This window comes from Macaca nemestrina, chromosome 20, assembly GCF_043159975.1.
Source record: "Macaca nemestrina isolate mMacNem1 chromosome 20, mMacNem.hap1, whole genome shotgun sequence".
Taxonomy (NCBI): Eukaryota; Metazoa; Chordata; class Mammalia; order Primates; family Cercopithecidae; genus Macaca; species Macaca nemestrina.
The window spans coordinates 58,463,580-58,483,421 of NC_092144.1; the positions used below are offsets into that span (position 1 = coordinate 58,463,580).

A 19,842-nucleotide genomic window follows, 5' to 3' on the forward strand; every position below is an offset into this window, starting at 1 on the left:
GAGTGGACTGAGCCGTGCCCCACTCCAAATTTTTTTTTTTTTTTTGAGATGGAGTCTTGCTCAGTTGCCCAGGCTGGAGTTGGGTGGCGCCATCTCGGCTCACTGCAAGCTCTGCCTCCTGGGTTCATGCCATTCTCCTGCCTCAGCCTCCCGAGTAGCGGGGACTACAGGCATCCACCACCACGCCCGGCTAATTGTTTGTATTTTCAGTAGAGACGGGGTTTCACCGTGTTAGCCAGGATGGTCTCGACCTCCTAACCTTGTGATCCTCCCGCCTCAGCCTCCCAAAGTGCTGGGATTACAGGTGTGAGCCACCACGCCCGGCCTACCCCACTCCAAATTTTTTTTTTTTTTTTTTTTTTTTTTGAGACAGAGTTTCTCTTGTTGCCCAGGCTGGAGTGCAATGGCGTGATCTCGGCTCACTGCAACCTCCGCCTTCCAAGTTCAAGTGATTCTCCTGCCTTAGCCTCCTGAGTAGCTGGGATTACAGGCGCCTGCCATCACGCCTGGCTAATTTTTTGTATTTTTAGTTGAGATGGGCTTTCTCCACGTTGGCCAGGCTGGTTTTGAACTCCTGACCTCAGGTGATCCGCCCGCCTCGGCCTCCCAAAGTGCTGGGATTACAGACATGAGCCACCACACCTGGCCAGGGTTTAAGGATTTTTAAGCCACCCCTCTGTGATCGTTTGTTATGACAGCCTGAACAGGCTAATGCATCAGAAAGACACACAGCCGGTCAACTGGCGGAGACTGAAGTCCGGTCGCGGGACTCAGGTACTCTTTTTCCTGAGATGGGGCCGAAAACGATGGTGTGTGCCGGTTGTCCCAGCCACTTGGGAGGCTGAGGTGGGAGGATCGCTTGAGCCCAGCAGTTAGAGGCTGCCGTGAGCTGCGTTTGCACCACTGCACTCCAGCCTGTGTGACAGCTCAAGACCCTATCTCAGAAGAAAGAGCACCTGAGTCATACGACCGGACGTCAGTCTCTACCAATCGAGTGTATGCTCTTCCCGTTGCATTAGGGTCTTCAGGCTGCCGTAACTATCACAGATGGGGTAGCTTAAGCAACAGACATTGATTTTCTCACAGTTCTGCAGGCTGGAAGTCCAAGATCAAAATGGCGGCAGGGTTGGTTCGTTCTGGAGGCTCCAAGAAAGAATTTGTTCCATGTTCTTACCTAGCTGCTGGTAGTCACTGGCATCGTTGGCATTCACTGGCTTGTGGACCCATCACTCCAGTCTCTGCCTCCCTCACCAAATGGCATTCTTCCCTCTGTGTCCCTACCTCTGTCCACATTTCCCCTTCTTTTATATATATATATTTTTTGTTTGTTTGTTTGTTTTGAGACAGGGTCTTGCTCTGTTGCCCAGGCTGGACTGCAGTGGCAGGATCATAGCTCATTGCAACCTCCACCTCCCAGGCTCAGGCAATCCTCCCTCCTCAGCCTCCCGGGTAGCTGGGACTACAGGTGCCCACCCACACTCACGGGTAATTGTTTTTATTTTTTATAGAGACGGGTTATCACTTTGTTGCCCAGGCTGGACTTGAACTCCTAGCCTCAAGCAATCATCCTGCCTCTACCTCCCAAAGTGCTGGGATTACAGGCGCAAGCCACCGCACCTGGCCAGATTTCCTCTTCTTATAAGGACACCAGTCATTGGATTAGGGCCCACCCAACCCCAGTACAACGTCACCTTTTTTTTTTTTTTTTTTTTTGAGACAGAGTCTCACTTTGTAGCCCAGGCTGGAGTGCAGTGGCGTGATCTCGGCTCACTGCAACCTCCACCTCCTGGGTTCAAGCAGTTCTCTGCCTCAGCACCCCAAGTAGCTGGGACTACAGGCACCTGCCACCATGCCCGGCTAATTTTTTGTATTTTTAGTAGAGATGGGGTTTCACCATGTTGGCCAGGCTGCTCTCGAACTCCTGACCTTGTGATCCACCCGCCTCAACCTCCCAAAGTGCTGGGATTACAGGTGTGAGCCACCACGCCTGGCCACAGCCTCATCTTAATTCATTGACATCTGCAAAGACTCTAGTTCTCAAATCAGGTCACCTTTGCAGGTACCAAGGGTTAAGACCTCAATGTACCTTTTTTTGTGGAGAACGGGGTCACAGTTCAAACTGATAACAGGACACCCCACTGAGCCAAACCGCGTGTGCTGTTTTAGGACTCAGTGACCTTCGCAGACGTGGCTGTGAACTTCACCAAAGAGGAGTGGACCCTGCTGGACCCAGCTCAGAGGAATCTCTACAGAGATGTGATGCTGGAGAACTCTAGGAACCTGGCATTCATAGGTAAGGAGGCCCCCTTCCTGCACTTAGTCAGTGATGGGACCAGTGCTAGTTTGGAACCGTGTTCTGGGAAGTGCATTGGAAAATGGGAACTGGGTTAAATTCCAGAGACAGAACTGTTGTCCCCCAAGTAGTAGATGTAGGGTTCACCATGAAACTGGAAATAGTTTGTTGCATTATTTTATTTTATTTTATTTTGTTTTTTGAGACAGGGTCTCACTGTATCTCCCAGGCTGGAGTGCAGTGGCGTCATCTCAGCTCACTGCAACTTCTGCCTCCTGGGTTCATGCAATTCTCTTGCCTTAGCCTCTCTAGTAGCTGGGAATACAGGTGCACACCACCACACCTGGCTAATTTTTGTTTGTATTTTTAGTAGAGGCAGATTTCACCACGTTGGCTGGGCTGGTCTTGAACTCCTGACCTCAAGTGATCCTCCCACCTTGACCTCCCGAAGTGCTGGGATTACAGGCGTGAGCCACCACACCCAGCCTTTATTTTTCTTTTTTTTTTTTTTTTGAGACGGAGTCTTGCTCTGTAGCCCGGGCTGGAGTGCAGTGGCCGGATCTCAGCTCACTGCAAGCTCCGCCTCCCGGGTTTACGCCATTCTCCTGCCTCAGCCTCCGGAGTAGCTGGGACTACAGGCGCCCGCCACCGCGCCCGGCTAGTTTTTTGTATTTTTAGTAGAGACGGGGTTTCACGGTGTTAGCCAGGATGGTCTCGATCTCCTGACCTCGTGATCCGCCCGTCTCGGCCTCCCAAAGTGCTGGGATTACAGGCGTGAGCCACCGCGCCCGGCCTATTTTTCTTTTCATGAAGATGGGGTCTCACCCTGTCACCCAGGCTGGAGTGAAGTGGCACCATCACGACTCACTGCAACCTCCGCCTCCTGGGCTCAAGCAATTCTCCTGCCTCAGCCTCCTGAGTATCTGGGATTACAGGCATGCTCTACCACGCCCAACTAATGCATTACATTTTTATTCTCTTGGTGATCGAACAGACTTTGGGGGATCCTTATGTAGGTGAACATGGTACACAGGAAAAGGGTCATTCTGAGCCCTTTTGGCAGAGTTTTAGTGCATTGATGAGAAAAGTAGAGGGACCACTGTTACTCTTCTATTCACACATCGTCAGCTTCGGAACCCCAGCAAACCAAAGCTTGTGTCCATTTCACAGAAAGTCTTGGCATAGTTCCTTTACACCACGTGCTTGCCCAGTGAACGGGATCTCCACTAGGCAAACCCAGTCTGCCCTCTCATTTGGAGCAAGAAGTGGTCTGAAAACAGTGCAGGGCAGTTTTGTCCAGGCATTCATGCCTCTCAGTGCCAGGCAGACGTGAACATTACAGGACCAACAGGTTTGTAAGCCAGCAGCATGGTAACAGAGCAACAGGCTCATGCCACTGAGACAGCAAGGTTTGCAACAGAGAAAGTTTCATGATTATCTGGTGCCGACCGAGGAGATGGGAGGAGACGCTCACATTTTTTTCCCTGAGGGGTTCTGGGGTTCTTGTTTTTTTGTTTTTTGAGACTGTGTTTCATTCTTGTTGCCCAGGCTGGAGTGCAATGGTGCGATCTCCGCTCACTGCAACCTCTGCCTCCCGGGTTCAAGCAATTCTCCTGCCTCAGCCTCCCGAGTAGCTGGGACTACAGGCACACACCACCATACCTGGCTAATTTTTGTATTTTTAGTAGAGATGGGGTTTCATCACGTTGGCAAGGCTGGTCTCGAACTCCTGACCTCAAGAGATCCGCCCACCTTGGCCTCCCAAAATGTTGGCACTACAGGCGTGAGCCACTGCTCTCATTTTCAAGGGGATCATGAAGGGCAAGGGACTGGAGAATTGGAGATGTTGATTGGTCAGAGGAAGGGGGATGAAATTGTCGGGATGAGGAAAGTACATTCTTTGGTGCGTCAGTTTCTCACGGCATTCCTCAGACCAGTTGGCATAGTCATTTCATCAGAATGCAGGACCTGAAGGAATATCTCAAAGTGGAAACTTAATGCTTTGTAATTTTCAAGTTGTTATCTACAGAGCAGCTAAGGAGACCTATAGGCCAGGCACAGTGGTTCACACCTATAATCCTAGCACTTTGGGAGGCTGAGGCAGGAGGAGGATTACTTAAGGCCAGGAGGTCGAGACCAGCCCAGCCAACATGGCAAAACCCTGTTCTTTTTTGTCTTAAAAAAGTTTTTTTGATTTAAAAAGAAAGAAAAACACAGGTACCCTCTTGCCCAGGCTGGAGTACAGTGGTGCAATCTCCGCTCACTGTAATCTCTGCCTCCTGGGTTCAAGTGATTCTCCTGCCTCAGCCTCCCAAGTAGCTGGGATTACAGGCATACACCACAATGCCCGGCTCATTTTTGTATTTTTAGTAGAGATGGGGCTTCACCACGTTGGTCAGGCTGGTCTCAAACTCCTGACCTCCAGTGATCCACCCACCTCAGCCTCTCAAAGTGCTGGGATTACAGGCGTGAGCCACTGCGCCTGGCTGAGCTTATGTTTTTTGACTTTTATCCATCCTCTCATATATTCATTTTTCCCAGAGAAAGGCCTGTTCCTTTTCTCCTTAAAATTGCACATGGAGGCCGGGCGCGATGGCTCAAGCCTGTAATCCCAGCACTTTGGGAGGCCAAGACGGGCGGATCACGAGGTCTGGAGATCGAGACCATCCTGGCTAACACGGTGAAACCCCGTCTCTACTAAAAAATACAAAAAACTAGCTGGGCGAGGTGGCGGGCGCCTGTAGTCCCAGCTACTCGGGAGGCTGAGGCAGGAGAATGGTGTAAACCCGGGAGGCAGAGCTTGCAGTGAGCTGAGATCCGGCCACTGCACTCCAGCCTGGACAGCAGAGTGAGACTCCGTCTCAAAAAAAAAAAAAAAAAATTGCACATGGAGCCAGCTACTCGGGAGACTGAGGCAAGAGGATCACTTGACCCCAAGAGCTCAAGGCTGCAGTGTGTTATGATTAAGCCTATGAATAGCCACTGCACCCAGTGCCTGGGCAACCTAGTGAGACCCTCATCTCAAAAAAATAAAAATTTCACATGGACTTTCTGTACAATTCTCTTCCACTTAAAATTCCTGATCGTTTCCTTGATCTCTGCAGAATCATTCCTCAGTAACATGACGCTCTCCATGTTGAACCCCTGACCTTACCATCCTCACATTCCTGACACTGCAGAATCCCTGAGGTCTTTCTCTGCCTCCTTCCTCTTGCTTTCTTCCCCTTCACATTTTTATCATATATGTTGAGGGAACATCTAGAAAGAAATCCACACAGAGGCCAGGCACGTTGGCTTACGCCTGTAATCCCAACACTTTGGGAGGCTGAGGCAGGTGGATCACATGAGGCCAGGAATTCAAGACCAGCCTGGCCAACATGGCGAAACCCCATCTCAACTGAAAATACAAAAACTAGCCAGGCATGCTGGCACACACTTGTAATCTCAGATACTCGGGAAGCTGAGGCCAGAGAATTGCTTGAACCTGGGAGGCAGAGGTTGTAATAAGCAAAGATCATGCCACTGCACTCCAGCCTGGGCCACACAGCAAGACTCTGTTGAAAAGAGAGAAAGAAAGAGAGAATGAGAGAGAGAGAGAGACAGAGAGAGAGAGAGGAAGGAAGGAAGGAAGGAAGGAGAAGGAAGAAAGAAGGAAGGAAGGAAGAAAGAGAAAGAAAGAAAGAAAGAAAGAAAGAAAGAAAGAAAGAAAGAAAGAAAGAAAGAAAGAAAGAAAGAACAGAAAAAAGTAAGGACAGGAAGGAAGGAAGGAAGGGGAAGGAAGAAAGGAAGCAGAGGAAGGAGGAAGGAAGGAAGGAAAAGAAAGAAGAAAAGAAGGAAGGAAGGGGAAGGAAGAAAGGAAGCAGAGGAAGGAAAAAGAAAGGAAGGGAGGGAAGAAAAGGAAGGAAGGAAGGAAGGAAGGGGGAAAGAAAGAGAAATCCGCACAGACATTGCCTATGTTATCATCTCTAACCCACCTTTACTTTCAACAAAGAATTTAACTTTCGTGCCACTGTATTTCAGACTGGGCGACTCCGTGCGAAACCAAAGATGCAACCCCTCAGCCGGATATTCTTCCTAAAAGAACATATCCTGAAGCCAACAGTGTGTGTCTCACGAGCATCAGTTCCCAGCTCTCCACATTGAGAGAAGACTGGAGATGCCCCAAAACAGAGGGACCACACAGGCAGGGGGCGAATAATGTGAAGCCACCCGCAGTGGCCCCTGAGAAAGATGAATCTTCTGTTAGCGTCTGTGAAGATCACGAAATGAGGAGCCGCCCTAAACCTACCTGCAGGCGTGTGCCTTCACCGGGAGATTCCACAAGACAATGTATCCTGACATGTGACTCAAGTATTTTCAAGTATAATCCTTTCTTAAACGATAGTCAAAAAACACATGAAAACAACGGACACGATGAAGTCTTGGGGCAGAACATTCAGTGGGTTCCGTGTGGGAGAAAAACAGAGCTGAAATCAAGCACATGGACTGGCAGTCAGAACGCCGTGCATCGTAGACGTGATGAAATTGATACGGGAGCAAACAGGCACCAACAGAATCCATTTGGAAAAGCTTTCCATGAAGACGGATCCCTTAGGGCACACAACACTCGTGTTCGAGAGAAAATGTATGATTTTACTCAGGGCGAGAACACTTCCAGAAATAACTCAGTTCATGCCGTGCAGATGCAGTCATATACCGCAGAGACAAATAAGAAGGATTGTCAGACTGGAGCAACCTCTGCCAACGCCCCAAATTCCGGTTCACACAAGAGTCACTGCACTGGAGAGAAAAGCCACAAATGTCCCGAATGTGGGAGAGCCTTTTTTTATCAGTCATTCCTTATGAGACATATGAAAATTCACACTGGAGAGAAACCGTACGAATGTGGGAAATGTGGAAAAGCCTTCAGATATTCCTTACACCTTCATAAGCATTTAAGAAAGCACGTCGTGCGGAGGAAGCCCTACGAATGTGAAGAATGTGGGAAAGTCATCAGGGAGTCCTCAAAATACACACATCTAAGGAGCCACACTGGAGAGAAACCCTATAAATGTAAGACATGTGGAAAAGGCTTTACAAAGTCGTCAGGACTTAAAAAACATCTGAAGACCCACAATGATGAGAAGCGCTGTGAATGAAAGGAAGGTGGGAAAATCTTCATTAATTTTCTAACTGTACTGAACATGGGAGGAGGACATATTGGAAGGGAGCTCAAGGGGCTAGCATGCATGAGAACATCTTCCCTGAACTCTCCTATCTTACAGAAATGTGAAAAAACAAAAAAACAAAAAACAACCCTGCAAAGGTAAAGTCTAGGGAAAGCCTTTCCTCTTCATTCATCTTGAGTAGACATTTGTTCTCACCCTGGAGAGAAACTGTGAATCTAAAAGGAACATGACAAAACCTTCAGCGTCGTCTCAAATTCATGGTTCATACAAGAACTCACACTGCAGAGCCTCCTTACGGAAGTAAAAAATGTAGGAAAGACCTGTTGGGCGTGGTGGCTCACCTGTAATCCCAGCACTTTGGGAGGCCAAGGCGGGTGGATCATGAGGTCAGGAGATTGAGACCATCCTGACTAATATGGTGAAACCCCGTCTCTACTAAAAATGCAAAACATTAGCCAGGCATGGTGGCGGGAGCCTGTAGTCCCAGCTACTCTGAAGGCTGAGGCGGGAGAATGCCGTGAACCTGGGAGGCAGAGCTTGCAGTGAGCCGAGATTGCACCACTGCACTCCAACCTGGGCGACAGAGCGAGACTCCATCTCAAAAAAAAAAATGTGGGAAAGTCCTCTTTAAACAGTTACCACTCATGTTATATGTGAATCCACATCCTGGAGGGAGGCTACCATTGGAATAAAAATAAGAAAGCTTTCAAGGCCAGGTGTGGTGACTCACACCTGTAATCCTAGCACTTTGGGAGGCCAAGGTGGGAGGATTGCTTGAGTCCAGGAGTTTGAGACCAGCCTGGGCAACATGGAGAAACCCCATCTCAACAACTACAACAACAACAAAAAATGCAAAAATTAACCAGGCGTGGTAGCACATGCCTGTAGTCCCAGCTACCTGGGGAGCTGAGGCAGGAGGATCGTTTGAGCCTGGGAGCCCGAGGCAGCAGTAAGCTGTGTTTGCACCACTGCACTCCAGCCTGGGTGACAAAGTGAAGGAAGATAGGAAGGAAGGAAGGAAAGAAGGAAGGAAGGAAGGAAGGAAGGGAGGGAGGGAGGGAGGGAGGGAGGGAGGGAGGGAGGGAAGAAAAGAAGAAAAAAGGAAAGGAAAGGAAAGGGGAAGGGGAAGGAAAGGAAAGGCGAAAGGCGAGGCGAGGCAACTTTTGGGTCCAGCTCTTCACTTAGGCACAATGAGTGCACAGTAGGACTGAAACACTGTAAATGTTAATGATTTTCCAGTTTTTCCATTCTAAAAAAAAAAAATGCTACAAGATGAAGGATATCCCTCTTTGCACCCTCCCAGCTCTGCCACATAAATGTTGATATATAGCAGGTTCATTACAACTCACTCACATACACATGGTCTCATTTTCAATGTGAAGCCTTCTTTGAGCCTCATTCAGTTTAGACTTGGGATTCATATGCTCCATGAGACCATTTTTGTCTTATCGGTCACTGTGCTACTGCATTATGGTCAGAGTATGTAGTCTTTTTGGTACCAACTTGGGGTACTTGTTATGACTTTGTCAGTCTGATGTGTCATATTCTGTCAGTTTCCCTGCCATCTCCATTCTTCTCATCTTCTTTACTAAGGGCACATAGACTCACTTTCCACAATGAGCACTGTTTAATGTCTTCTTTTTATTTTTACTTTATTTATTTATGTATTTATTTTGAGACAGAGTCTTGCTCTGTCATCCAGGCTGGTGAGCAGTGGGGCAATCTCGGCTCACTGCAACCTCCGCCTCCCAGGCTCAAGTGATTCTCCTGCCTCAGCCTCCCGAGTAGCTGGGATTACAGACATCCACCACCACACCCAGCTAATTTTTGTATTTTTGGTAGAGACGAGATTTCACCATGTTGGCCAGGCTGGTCGCAAACTCCTGACCTCAAGTGACCTGCCTGCCTTGGCCTCCCAAAGTGCCAGGATTACAGGCGTGAGCCACTGTGCCCGGCCTCTTTTTAATTTTTTAAAAGTTGGGAAATGACCAGGCATGTTGGCTCATGCCTGTAACCCCGGCACTTTGGGAGGCCAAAGTGGGCAGAACGCCTGAGGTCAGGAGTTCGAGACCAGCCTGACCAACATAGAGAAACCCTGTCACTACTAAAAATATATAATTAGGTATGGTGGGCTCATGCCTATAATCCCAACTACTCAGGAGGCTGAGGCAGGAGAATTGCTTGAATCCGGGAGCAGTGAGCTGAAGTAGTGCCATTGCACTCCAGCCTGGGCAACAAGAGTGAAACTCCACCTCAAAACCCAAATAAAAATAAATAAAAGTTGGGAAATATGACTACCTGAAAATGTATGAAAATGTACACACATATATCTTTTTTTTTTCAAGATGGAGTTTTGCTCTTGTTGCCTGGGTAGGAGTGCAGTGGTGCGATCTCAGCTCACTGCAACCTCTGCCTCCCAGGTTCAAGTGATCCTCCTACCTCAGCCTCCTAAGTAGCTGGGATTACAGGCACCTGACACCACGACGTTTCAAAGTTAATAAAGTGATTACCCTTATACCCACAATCCAAGCCCATAAACAGCTCATCATTAAACGCCAGGCAATTCATGTCTGTGCCTCACAGAGGATATCTCCAGCCCCCAGAGGAAACCACTGTGGTTCATTTTGTTATCATTCGCCCCCCTCCCTCATCTTTACATTTGCACCTATGCAGAAATCCCCCAAATACCCTGTTTTCTAGTTTTGCTGATGTTTATGCTACATATGATGGCATGGCATAGAATATTTCTTTGTGCCTTCTTTCAAGAAAAGAAAGGCTAAGCAGGTAGGGTGCAGGTGGCATTCATTCTTTCTTAGTTATATTCATTCCAGAGACCTTGGTTCTGTATCTCACTTTAGAGATTATAAACACGGCTGCTGATACCAATTTTGCAAAGCCCTCCCAATGAGCATTTTACAAAAGTCATTGTTGGCTGGGCGCGGTGGCTCACGCCTGTAATCCCAGCACTTTGGGAGGCCGAGGCGGGTGGATCACTTGAGGTCAGGAGTTCAAGACCAGCCTCGCCAACGTGAAACCCCATCTCTACTAAAAATACAAAAATTAGTCAGGCATGGTGGCGTGCACCTGTAGTCCCAGGTACTCGGGAGGCTGAGGCAGGAGAATTACTTGAGCCCAGGAGGGGGAGGTTGCAGTGAGTTGAGATCATGCCACTGCACTCCAGTCTGGGCGACAGAGCAAGACTCTGTCTCAAAAAAAAAAAAAAAGAAAAGAAAAGAAAACGGGAGAGAGAAAAGAGAAATGCCACTGGTAAGAGCAGAGGTCCTCCTAGGCGCCCATTCTGCATGACCCAGCACTGCTAAGTTCAGCTTTCAGTGTTTGGGGAGGGCCTGCAGGTTGGGGACCCCCACTGTGACTGAGCGGGCTCCAGCTTGGCCCTTTCTCCCGGACCCCTGCTGCCTGCATTTCCCAGGAATCTGCCGCTTTATCATAGAATCTGGATGACTCGTGGCCCTCCCCATCCTGGAAGGAATAAAGAGGAGGAGGGGAGGCTGCTCCGCCAGGGCAGCCCCAGACCTTGCCAAGGGGCCTGGGTCCACTCCCACCCCCAGGGAGCGCTGTCAGGAGGAGAAGGACCTTGACTGAAATCAGAATGCCTGGATTCAGCTGGGGGTGGAGGGGGCCGGCGCAGGAGGCGGGAAACTATCTGTAGGTGAGGGAACACCCCTCCCGTCTCCAGTCGCTGAGGCTGAACTTAGCCGACTTTGGGGGTTCCCCACCCCCACCCCCAACTGGTCCTCAGTTCTCACAGATGTAAATTGAGAATTTTCAACAATCGGTTTAGCAAACATATGCCAGGCCCCCTTCTGAGCGCTTTGCATCTATTAACTCATGTAACGCCTGCAACCCTATGAAGTGGCTGCTGTTATCACTATCACTACAGTGGGGGAAACCAAGGCAGAGCGAGGCCAAGCACGATGCCCAAGATCCCACAGCCAGCAGGTGGCCGGGAGGGGCTCGACCCCGTGCTGTCAGGCACGAGAGACTCGGCTCTTCAGCCCCAGGCCGGAGCCTCCCTGCACTGACGGGGCGCGAATGGGGGCAGGAGGGTTCGTGTGTGTCCTTACCCCTGGGACGCCAGCTCCGGGGACGGGGACCTCGTCTGGCGTGGGAGGCATTTAATGAGCGCCGTGGACCGAAGCCAGGACGGTCTTAGGAGAGCCACTTCCCTTCTTGGCCGCCTGAAACCCCCTGCAGGGTTCTGCTTCTGGAACTGCATTCGAGGTCAGAGCTTCTAGTACGAGTAAAGCGGATTCTCGGGAAGAGACCCGAACAGAAGGAAATCACTGTCTTGGAAGATCTAAGTCCGGGATGAGACAAAACCCACTCCGGGCGGGGGGCGCGCGCCACCTGGCGGCGGATCCTGCTAAGGCGGCGCCGCCGGGAGACCAGAAACGTTCGATTTTGGCAGTGGGGCGAGGTGGTTGGAATTGACGAATAGGCAGTTGTCTGAAAATCATTGTGTGAAACTAAGGACTGTCTACCAGTGGCTTCCAAAATTCTGACGCCCAGTAAGAAATCATTTTGCATCAGCGTTTTTTTTTTGTTTTGTTTTTTGTTTTTTTTTTGAGAGAAGGTCTTGCTCTGTTGCCCGGGTTGGAATGCAGTGCCACGATCTGGGCTCACAGAAACCTCAGCTTCCAGGATTCAAGCAATTCTCCTGCCTCAGCCTCCTGAGTAGCTGAGATTACAGGCGCCCGCCACCGCGCCTGGCTAATTTTTTATTTTTAGTAGAGATGGGGCTTTACCATGTTAGCCAGGCTGGTCTCGAATTCCCGGCCTCAAGTGATCCGCCCGCCTGGGTCTCCCGAAGTGCTGAGATTGCGGGCATGAGCCACCGCGCCCGGTCGCATCAGCACACTGTTACAAAAGAATACCACCCTCTATAGTCAACAATAATGGATTGTATACTTCAAAATAGCTAGAACATTTTGCATGTTCTCACCACAAAGATATAACAAGCGTCTGGGATGATGGATTTGCTAATAACCTTGATTTGATCACTACATAATTTATATATGTATCGAAACATCACACCGCATCCCATAAATATGTACAATTAAAAACAAAATTTAGGCCGGCCACAGTGGCTCACGCCTGTAATCCAAGCACTTTGGGAGGCCGAGGCGGGTGGATCACGAGGTCAGGAGTTCCAGACCAGCCTGGCCAAGATGGTGAACCCCATTTCTACTAAAAATACAAAAAAACAAAAAAACCGGGTGTGGTGGTGGGCACCTGTAATCCAAGCTACTAAGGAGGCTGAGGCAGAGAATTGCTTTAACCCGGGTGGCAGAGGTTACAGTGAGCTGAGATCACGCCACTGCACTCCAGCCTGAGTAACAGGGTGAGACTCTGTCTAAAAAAAAAAAAAAAAGTTTTAAAAATACCACCCTGTATTACAGAATGCTTTATATTCCATTTTTTTTTTTTTAAGACAAGAGTGTCACTGTCACCCAGGCATGATCTTGGCTCACTGCAACCTCTCTCCCCCAAGGTTCAAGCGATCCCCCTGCCTCAGCCTCCTGAGTACCTGGGATTACAGTCATGCACCACCACGCCCAGCTAATTTTTGTATTTTTAGTAAAGATGGGGTTTCATCATGTTGGCCAGTCTGGTCTTGAACTCCTGACCTCAGGTGATCCACCCGCCTTGGCTCCCCAAGGTGCTGCGATTACAGGCGTGAGCCACCTTTCCGAGCTCACTCCTATTTTTAAATGCTGGTCAGTTTCCCTTAAAATGGTTTCCTAACTCTCTAAGGAGCTGGGATACAGGTTTCCACTGTTCTAGACTATCCCCATGTTTTTTCACTTGACAGAGATTATGATGAAGAACAGGTTCACACCCACACTGCCTCCCAGTGAGCCTTCCCCACCACACAAAGCTGCGTCTGGGATTCGCTGCCAGCTCTGGTTTCAGGATGAGTCACAGCTCAGAGTGCTGAAGACACTGGCCCAAGACCACACAGCCTGGATGTGGCAGTGCCCATTTCTGCCTCACTCCTGGAGGAGGAAAATGATTAAATATCCCTAATTTTACTGCTATTGAGTACAATTTAATTCAGTCCTTCCTCCACTTTTGCTGATAAGATTGAGCTGCACTCACCTGCTATTCTCTTAGACTATACCACGTAAATTAAAGGCATTCCAGAGGTCAAACTTTAAAATGTCTTTTTCACTTTGGGAGGCCAAGGCGGGAGGATCACTTGAGGCCAGGAGTTCCAGACCAGCCTGGCCAACATGGGGAAACCTCCATCTCTACGAAAAATACAAAAATTAGCCGGGCGCGGTGGCGCACACCTGTAGTCCCAGCTGCTCAGGAGGCTGAGGCATGAGAATCACTTGAACCTGGGAGGTGGAGGCTGAAGCAAGCCGAGATTGCACCACTGCACTCCAGCCTGAGCATCAGAGCAAGACTCTTGTCTCAAAAAAACAAAAAGTAAAAAATCTAGGTTGAATTCTCAGGCGTCTCTAAAGTGGCCTTCGATGTATTCGGAGCTGGGTGCTGCAGGGTTGACCATCTATAAGTGGCGAGCCCAGCCCCGGTCCAGGGGAAGGTAGAGGAGGTGAACCTGCTCGGTGTAGGACTAGGATCCTTGAGATGACAGACAGCTGTGGTTAGCCTGAGTCGGTCAAACTATGGTGGTCTATGACGCCGTTTTGCATGGGGAGCAAATCAGAAGCCTCGGTCTGCTGTGCTGGCTCTGCTGTCTTTGGAAGGAAAGAGGAGGAAATCGCTCCGAAATGGTAGTTAGGGCTGGTGGTCACGGACTCAGCTCCACACCAAGATGAGACTTCCTGGGCCCCCAGGGAGGAAGAACAGCAGCTCCACTGCCAGGAGCCACGGCTCAGAGGAGCTCCTTTCCACCTCCCTCCTGAAATGCCATTTTCAACTTTCTCCTTTACTCTCCCATCCCCAGAACCTAGTACGATATACGGCACACAGTACCTGCTCAATAAATATTTATCAAATGAACGAGGAAAGCTGTGTGGATGTCCCCTCCTGTGCAGCTGTAAGCGGAGAAATTGAGTCTTTTTTTTTTTTAAACTTTCCTACACCAGTTTTATTTAAAACACAAAAATAAGTATTTCTCTTTCTGTAAGGAAAACTGGCTCAAATATTGCTGAACACAGGCCAGACTCAGTGGCTCACGCCTGTATTCTGAGCACTTTGAGAGGCTGAGATGGGAGCATCACTTGAGGTCAGGGGTTCGAGACCAGCCTGGCCAACATGGTAAAACCCCCTCTTAAATACAAAAAAAAAAATTAGCCAGGCATAGTGGCAGGTGCCTGTAATCCCAGCTACTTGGGAGGCTGAGGCAGGAGAATTGCTTGAACCTGGGAGGCAGAGGTTACAGTGAACCGAGATTACACCACTGCACTCCAGCCTGGGTGACAGAGTGAGACTCAAAAATGAATGAATGAATGAATAAATAAATAAATAGAAAACACTACACTTTCATCTTTATCACTGTTCTACTAATAGTCACATATATTTCTGAGCTTTTACTACATGCCAGGTACTGTTCTAAGGCTGTGTATCAGTTCATTTTATTCTCACACAAAACAGTATGTACTATTATCAAGACAATTTATTTTTATTTATTGATTTATTTTTTGAGATGGAGTTTCATTCTTGTCGCCCAGGCTGGAGTGCAGTATCACGGTCTTGGCTCCCTGCAACCTCCGCCTCCCGGGTTCAAGTGATTCTCCTGCCTCAGCCTCCCAAGTAGTTGAGGTTACAGGCATGCGCCACCACACCCGGCTAATTTTTATATTTTCAGTAGAGACAGGGTTTCACCATGTTGGCCAGGCCGATCTCGAACTCCCGACCTCAGATGATCTGCCCACCTCGGCCTCCCAAAGTGCTGGGATTCCAGGTGTGAGCCACCGCGCCCAGCCACTGTTCTAAGGCTGTGTGTATAAATTCATTGTATTCTCACACAAAAAAGGATGTACTATTATCAAGCCATTTTAAGGGGAGGCTCAGGGTGCTACATTCCTGGATTAGGAAGGCGGATGATGGATTATCTGTTTGGATTTGAACTTTTTTTTTTTTTTTGAGACAGTCTCACTCTATTACCCAGGCTGGAGTGCAGTACTGTGATCTCAGCTCACTGCAACCTCCGCTTCCCAGATTCAAGCAATTCTCATGCCTCAGCCTCCAGAGTAGTTTGGAAGACAGGCGCACATCACCATGCTCTGCTAATTTTTGTATTTTCAGTCGAGGCAGGGTTTCACATGTTCGCCAGGCTGGTCTTGAACTCCTGGGCTCGAGTGATCCACCCACCTCAGCCTCCCAAAGTGCTGGGATTACAGGCGTGAGCCACCGCGCCCAGCCTGATTTTTTTTAAAGTTTTTATATAGCTTTGACACCAACAGATTAAATGCTGGCAGGGAATTTGGCATGGCTCAACTACAGGCAAGAGTTATCATGGTGTTCTCAGCCCTCTCGCTCCCACACCCACCCCCGCTGCAGGAAAGGGTCAAGGTCAGCTTTTTCTCTGTGACCCTGCGACTGGAGTTAGGGCTGTCCATAAATAATCCTTCCTTTCTCTCCTTCCAGACACATGAAAAGACTACGCTTCCCGGTGCCCCTGTGAAGTTCGGGGTGACCAGGGGACCCACTCTGGCTGAGTGTAAGCTAAGAAGACAGGTGTCATATCAGGTCCGAGCCTCGCAAGTCACTGCCTGCTGTGCCATCCTCTCTTCTTCCTGTGCCAAAGGACTGGCAGCATTCCAGATGATGGCTGTGCCATGGGCCTGGGGGACACGGGTGATATGGAGGACAGCGCTTGGCTGGCCCACAAAGGAGAGAAACCTCTGCTGCCTGAGGACCACGGAGAATCTGCAGCTGTGACTGCCCTGACCAACACAGCTCCAGGAGAGGCCTCAGAAAAATGGATGAATAGGCCCGGCGTGGTGGCTCAAGCCTGTAATCCCAGCACTTTGGGAGGCTGAGGTGGGCAGATCACCTGAGGTCAGGAGTTCAAGACCAGCCTGCCCAACATGGTGAAACCCCATCTCTACTAAAAATACAAAAATTAGCCAGGCGTGGTGGTGGGCACCTGTAATCCCAGCTACTTGGGAGGCTGAGGCAGGAGAATGGCGTGAACCTGGGAGGCAGAGGTTGCAGTGAGCTGAGATCGTGACACTGCACTCCAGCCTGGGCGACAAGAGGGAAACTTCATCTCAATAAATAAATAAGAATGCTGAATGAGTGAGTGAATGAATGAATGGCAGGGAATCGGGACAGGGTCACAGATGACCCCCAGGCCGGAGGGAGAGGAAGCAGCCATGCCTGAAGCCGGCTCTCCCCACATAGGCTTTATTTCCACAGTCCCATTTCCCATGCGGAACCTGGCATCTTCGCCCTGACTTGTCCCATGCCCGGCAGCACTAGAGGGCTCTTGGGGAGTGAGGAGCTGCAGAGAGAGGGACACAGGATGTATGCAGAGCCTGGGAGATGGAGACGAGAGAGAGCCAGCAACAGAAGGTGGGGAATCCACAGGGGGTCAGGGCTCAGCAGACAGGGAAGGGGCAGATATGGAGACAAGAAGGACGGACACTGACTGGGAAGCCGAGAGAACAGGAGATCGGGAGGCAGAGGGAAAAGCAGGGTCAGGAGCAGAGAGAAAGGAACCAGGAGACAGAGGTGAGGCGGTGATGAAGGGCAGATGAAAACAGTTAAGAGGGGCAAAAAGACAGAGGCCTGGGACTGGGAGAAAAAGACAGGGACCCACAAGGCAAACAGGGAAGTAGAGACACAAAAAAAGACCTCTACAGAGAGCCAGGGCAGGGTGGGGGCTGCAGGCCCCTCGTGTTAGCCCCGGGAGTCTTTGCTGGTGGAGGAGCCGGGGCCAGTGCTGGAGGCAGGGCCGGTGCTGGAGACGTGGCCTCTGCTGGACCCGGGGCCTCCGCTGGAATCAGACGCTGTGCCTCCGCTCTCCACACCACCCTCTGTGTTTTCTCCGCCCCTGCTGGACCCCACGTATCCAGTGGAGCCCAGGTAGCTGCTGGTGCTGACAGGTCTGAAGGTCACGTGGCCCCCACTCGAGGCACTGGTGGAGCCAAAGGTCACGTGGCCAGTGTTGGGGTCACCGTGCGTGACGTGACTGGGCAAATGCCCCAGGCTGGATTTGAGGGGACCAAAAGTGACGCGGCCAAGAGAGCCATGGTCTCTGCTAGTCTTGTGGCTCAAGATGGACCCGGGGATGGTATGGGGTTGCCTGGTGGGCACCAGGATGGTACTGGAGCCAGCCCTCTGGGTGCTGGCCAGGTCCGCGCTCAGGGTGCCGTCCAGCTTCGCGGCGGCGTCGGCCAGGTCCTTCTGGCGCTGCGCCTCCGCCTGCTCCTGGAGCTGCACCTGCAGGGAAGGTGAGCTGGGCCCCGACGCACACTGAGGCCTGGCCCCACCCCCGAGGGCCCCAATCTCACCAGCTTCTCCACTTGGCTCAGCAGCTCCTCCCTGCTCATGGGGTAGTCATCGCTGGCCTCAAAACCTGGGGGGTCTTCTCTGGGGAGGGGAAGGAAAACCGGAAAAGACTAGACTCCCAGCCCTCAAAAAGGCCAGTGGCCCTTCCTGCTCAACCCCAGGAACCTCAGTCATTCTCCCACCAGCCCTGAGTGCCCTCCCCTTCTGGGGTACCCGGGGCCCCGTCTTCCCACACAAAGGTGCCAAGCCCCTACTCCTTCTGGCTGCCTCAAAGCACACACCTCATATTCTAAACCCCCAGGGCCACATCCACCAGCCAGTCCCCAAAAGCCCCCCAAAACCCTCTATCCTGTGTGTTCCCTCTGCCCCCATGGAAGCCCCGTCCCCCCTGCGTCCCTCCTGCCCTGCGCCTCACAGATTGTCAGGGGGCTGAAGTGGGGCCATCTTCTTCGGAAGGTCCTCCAGGCTCTGGCCCAGTGCCAGGAGGGCGGCGTCGGCCAGGGAGGTGAAGCTCTGGAGGGTGTGGAAGCCTGTGGTCAGCTGGGCCACCCCTGAGACCTGCCTCCCGTCCTGGCTCCCTGCCGCCTCCCACCTGGGCATCCAGGAAGGCCTGCACTGTCAGGAGCTCCACCAGCCGCTTCTCGATGAGGCTCAGGAAGAGGCCCATGTCCCGGTCCGCCATGCCGGTCTTGACCCCAAGGAGGTCATCGATCATGCTGCCGTCGCAATGGGCCTTGGTGAAGAGGAGCTGGATGTCTGCGTCATGGAGGGCCAGCTGTCAGGGATCTGGCACCGCCAGCTGGGTGCTAGCCCTCTCCCCACTCAGGTCCTCACTGCCCCATTCTACAGAGACTGCGATCAAGGCTCAGAGACCAAAAGGGAGTCACCCGAGCTCAGCCAGCCAGGCAGGGGGAGGGCACTGCTGTGCATCCCTCTCTCCCTGGCTTGTCCTTCAAAATCAGCCTCAGGTATCACTGCCTCCAGGAAGCCTTCCCAGTGACCCCAGCAGAGCTGGCTTGGTGAGTGTGAGACCCAGACGGTGGTGAGGGGCCTGCACTTGGCTTGACACGCTGCTGCTCTTCCTATCTTGAAAATCTTGGCAATTTTTTAATAAGGGGCCCCTCATTCTGCACTGGGCCCCACAAATTATGGTCTTGCACTGCAGACTGAGTTACGGCCTCCTCTCGCCCCCAGAGCCTGGGTGTCCTCCATCCTAGCCCCTGAGTGATGAGTGCCCAGTGCTCAGGTCAGTCCCCTCCAGGGCCTCTCCCCACTGTGCCCACATCACCTAGCACAGGGCTCGGCTCAGCCGTCACGACAGCGGGAAGGAGGACCTGCCCATATTTGAGCTCCTACGGTGTGCCCCAAGGGGGCTCCCCAGATCGCTCCCCACCACCCCCCACCTTTCTCTCCATCTGTCATCCCTTCTAATTCTCATGACAACCCTGCAAAGAAGGCACTGCCATCCCCATTCCCAGAGGGGCTCACAAGGAGGAAGCCACACACCAAGGTTCATAATTGGTGGAGCTGAGATTCAAACCCAGGACAGGCTGGGTGCAGTGGCTCACGCCTGTAATCCCAGCATTTTGGGAAGCCAAGGCAGGCAGATCATTTGAGATCAGGAGTTTGAGACCAGCCTGGCCACCATGGTGAAACCCTGTTTCTACTAAAAATACGAAAAAACTAGCCGGGCATGGTAGTGCGTGCCTGTAATCCCAGTCACTGGAGAGGCAGGAGAATCGCTTGCACCCAGGAGACGGACATTGCAGTGAGCCGAGATCACACCACTGCACTCCAGCCTGGCTGACAGAGTGAGATTCCATCTCAAATAAATAAATAAATAAATAAATAAATAAATAAATAAATAATAAAAGCTAACAATAAATGTTAAAAAAAAACCAAAAAAACAAAAAACAAAAAACAGGACAGCCT

At 50.9% G+C, this 19,842-nt stretch overlaps 2 protein-coding genes across 14 annotated transcripts in view; one reads left to right on the forward strand and one right to left on the reverse strand.

Moving 5' to 3' along the window:
• LOC105478631 (zinc finger protein 114) overlaps window positions 1–8,477 on the forward strand; it is a 9,269-nt gene extending 792 nt beyond the window's left edge. The window contains exons 2-3 of the mRNA XM_011736138.3: window positions 2,167–2,293; window positions 6,314–8,477. Of these exons, the coding sequence (XP_011734440.2) occupies window positions 2,167–2,293; window positions 6,314–7,431 (1,245 nt within the window). The 3' untranslated portion in view covers window positions 7,432–8,477. The remainder of the gene's footprint in view (window positions 1–2,166; window positions 2,294–6,313) is intronic.
• Window positions 8,478–16,783: 8,306 nt separating this feature from the next.
• ODAD1 (outer dynein arm docking complex subunit 1) overlaps window positions 16,784–19,842 on the reverse strand; it is a 28,586-nt gene continuing 25,527 nt past the window's right edge. For 11 of the 13 annotated variants that reach the window (XM_071087337.1, XM_071087338.1, XM_071087335.1 and 8 more), the window contains 4 exons: window positions 18,503–18,666; window positions 18,326–18,423; window positions 17,913–17,991; window positions 16,784–17,841 (listed from right to left, as the gene is read on the reverse strand). In XM_071087337.1, the coding sequence (XP_070943438.1) occupies window positions 17,299–17,841; window positions 17,913–17,991; window positions 18,326–18,423; window positions 18,503–18,666 (884 nt within the window). In that variant the 3' untranslated portion in view covers window positions 16,784–17,298. The remainder of the gene's footprint in view (window positions 17,842–17,912; window positions 17,992–18,325; window positions 18,424–18,502; window positions 18,667–19,842) is intronic. The other 2 variants (XM_071087327.1, XM_071087328.1) reach the window with 2 other exon arrangements.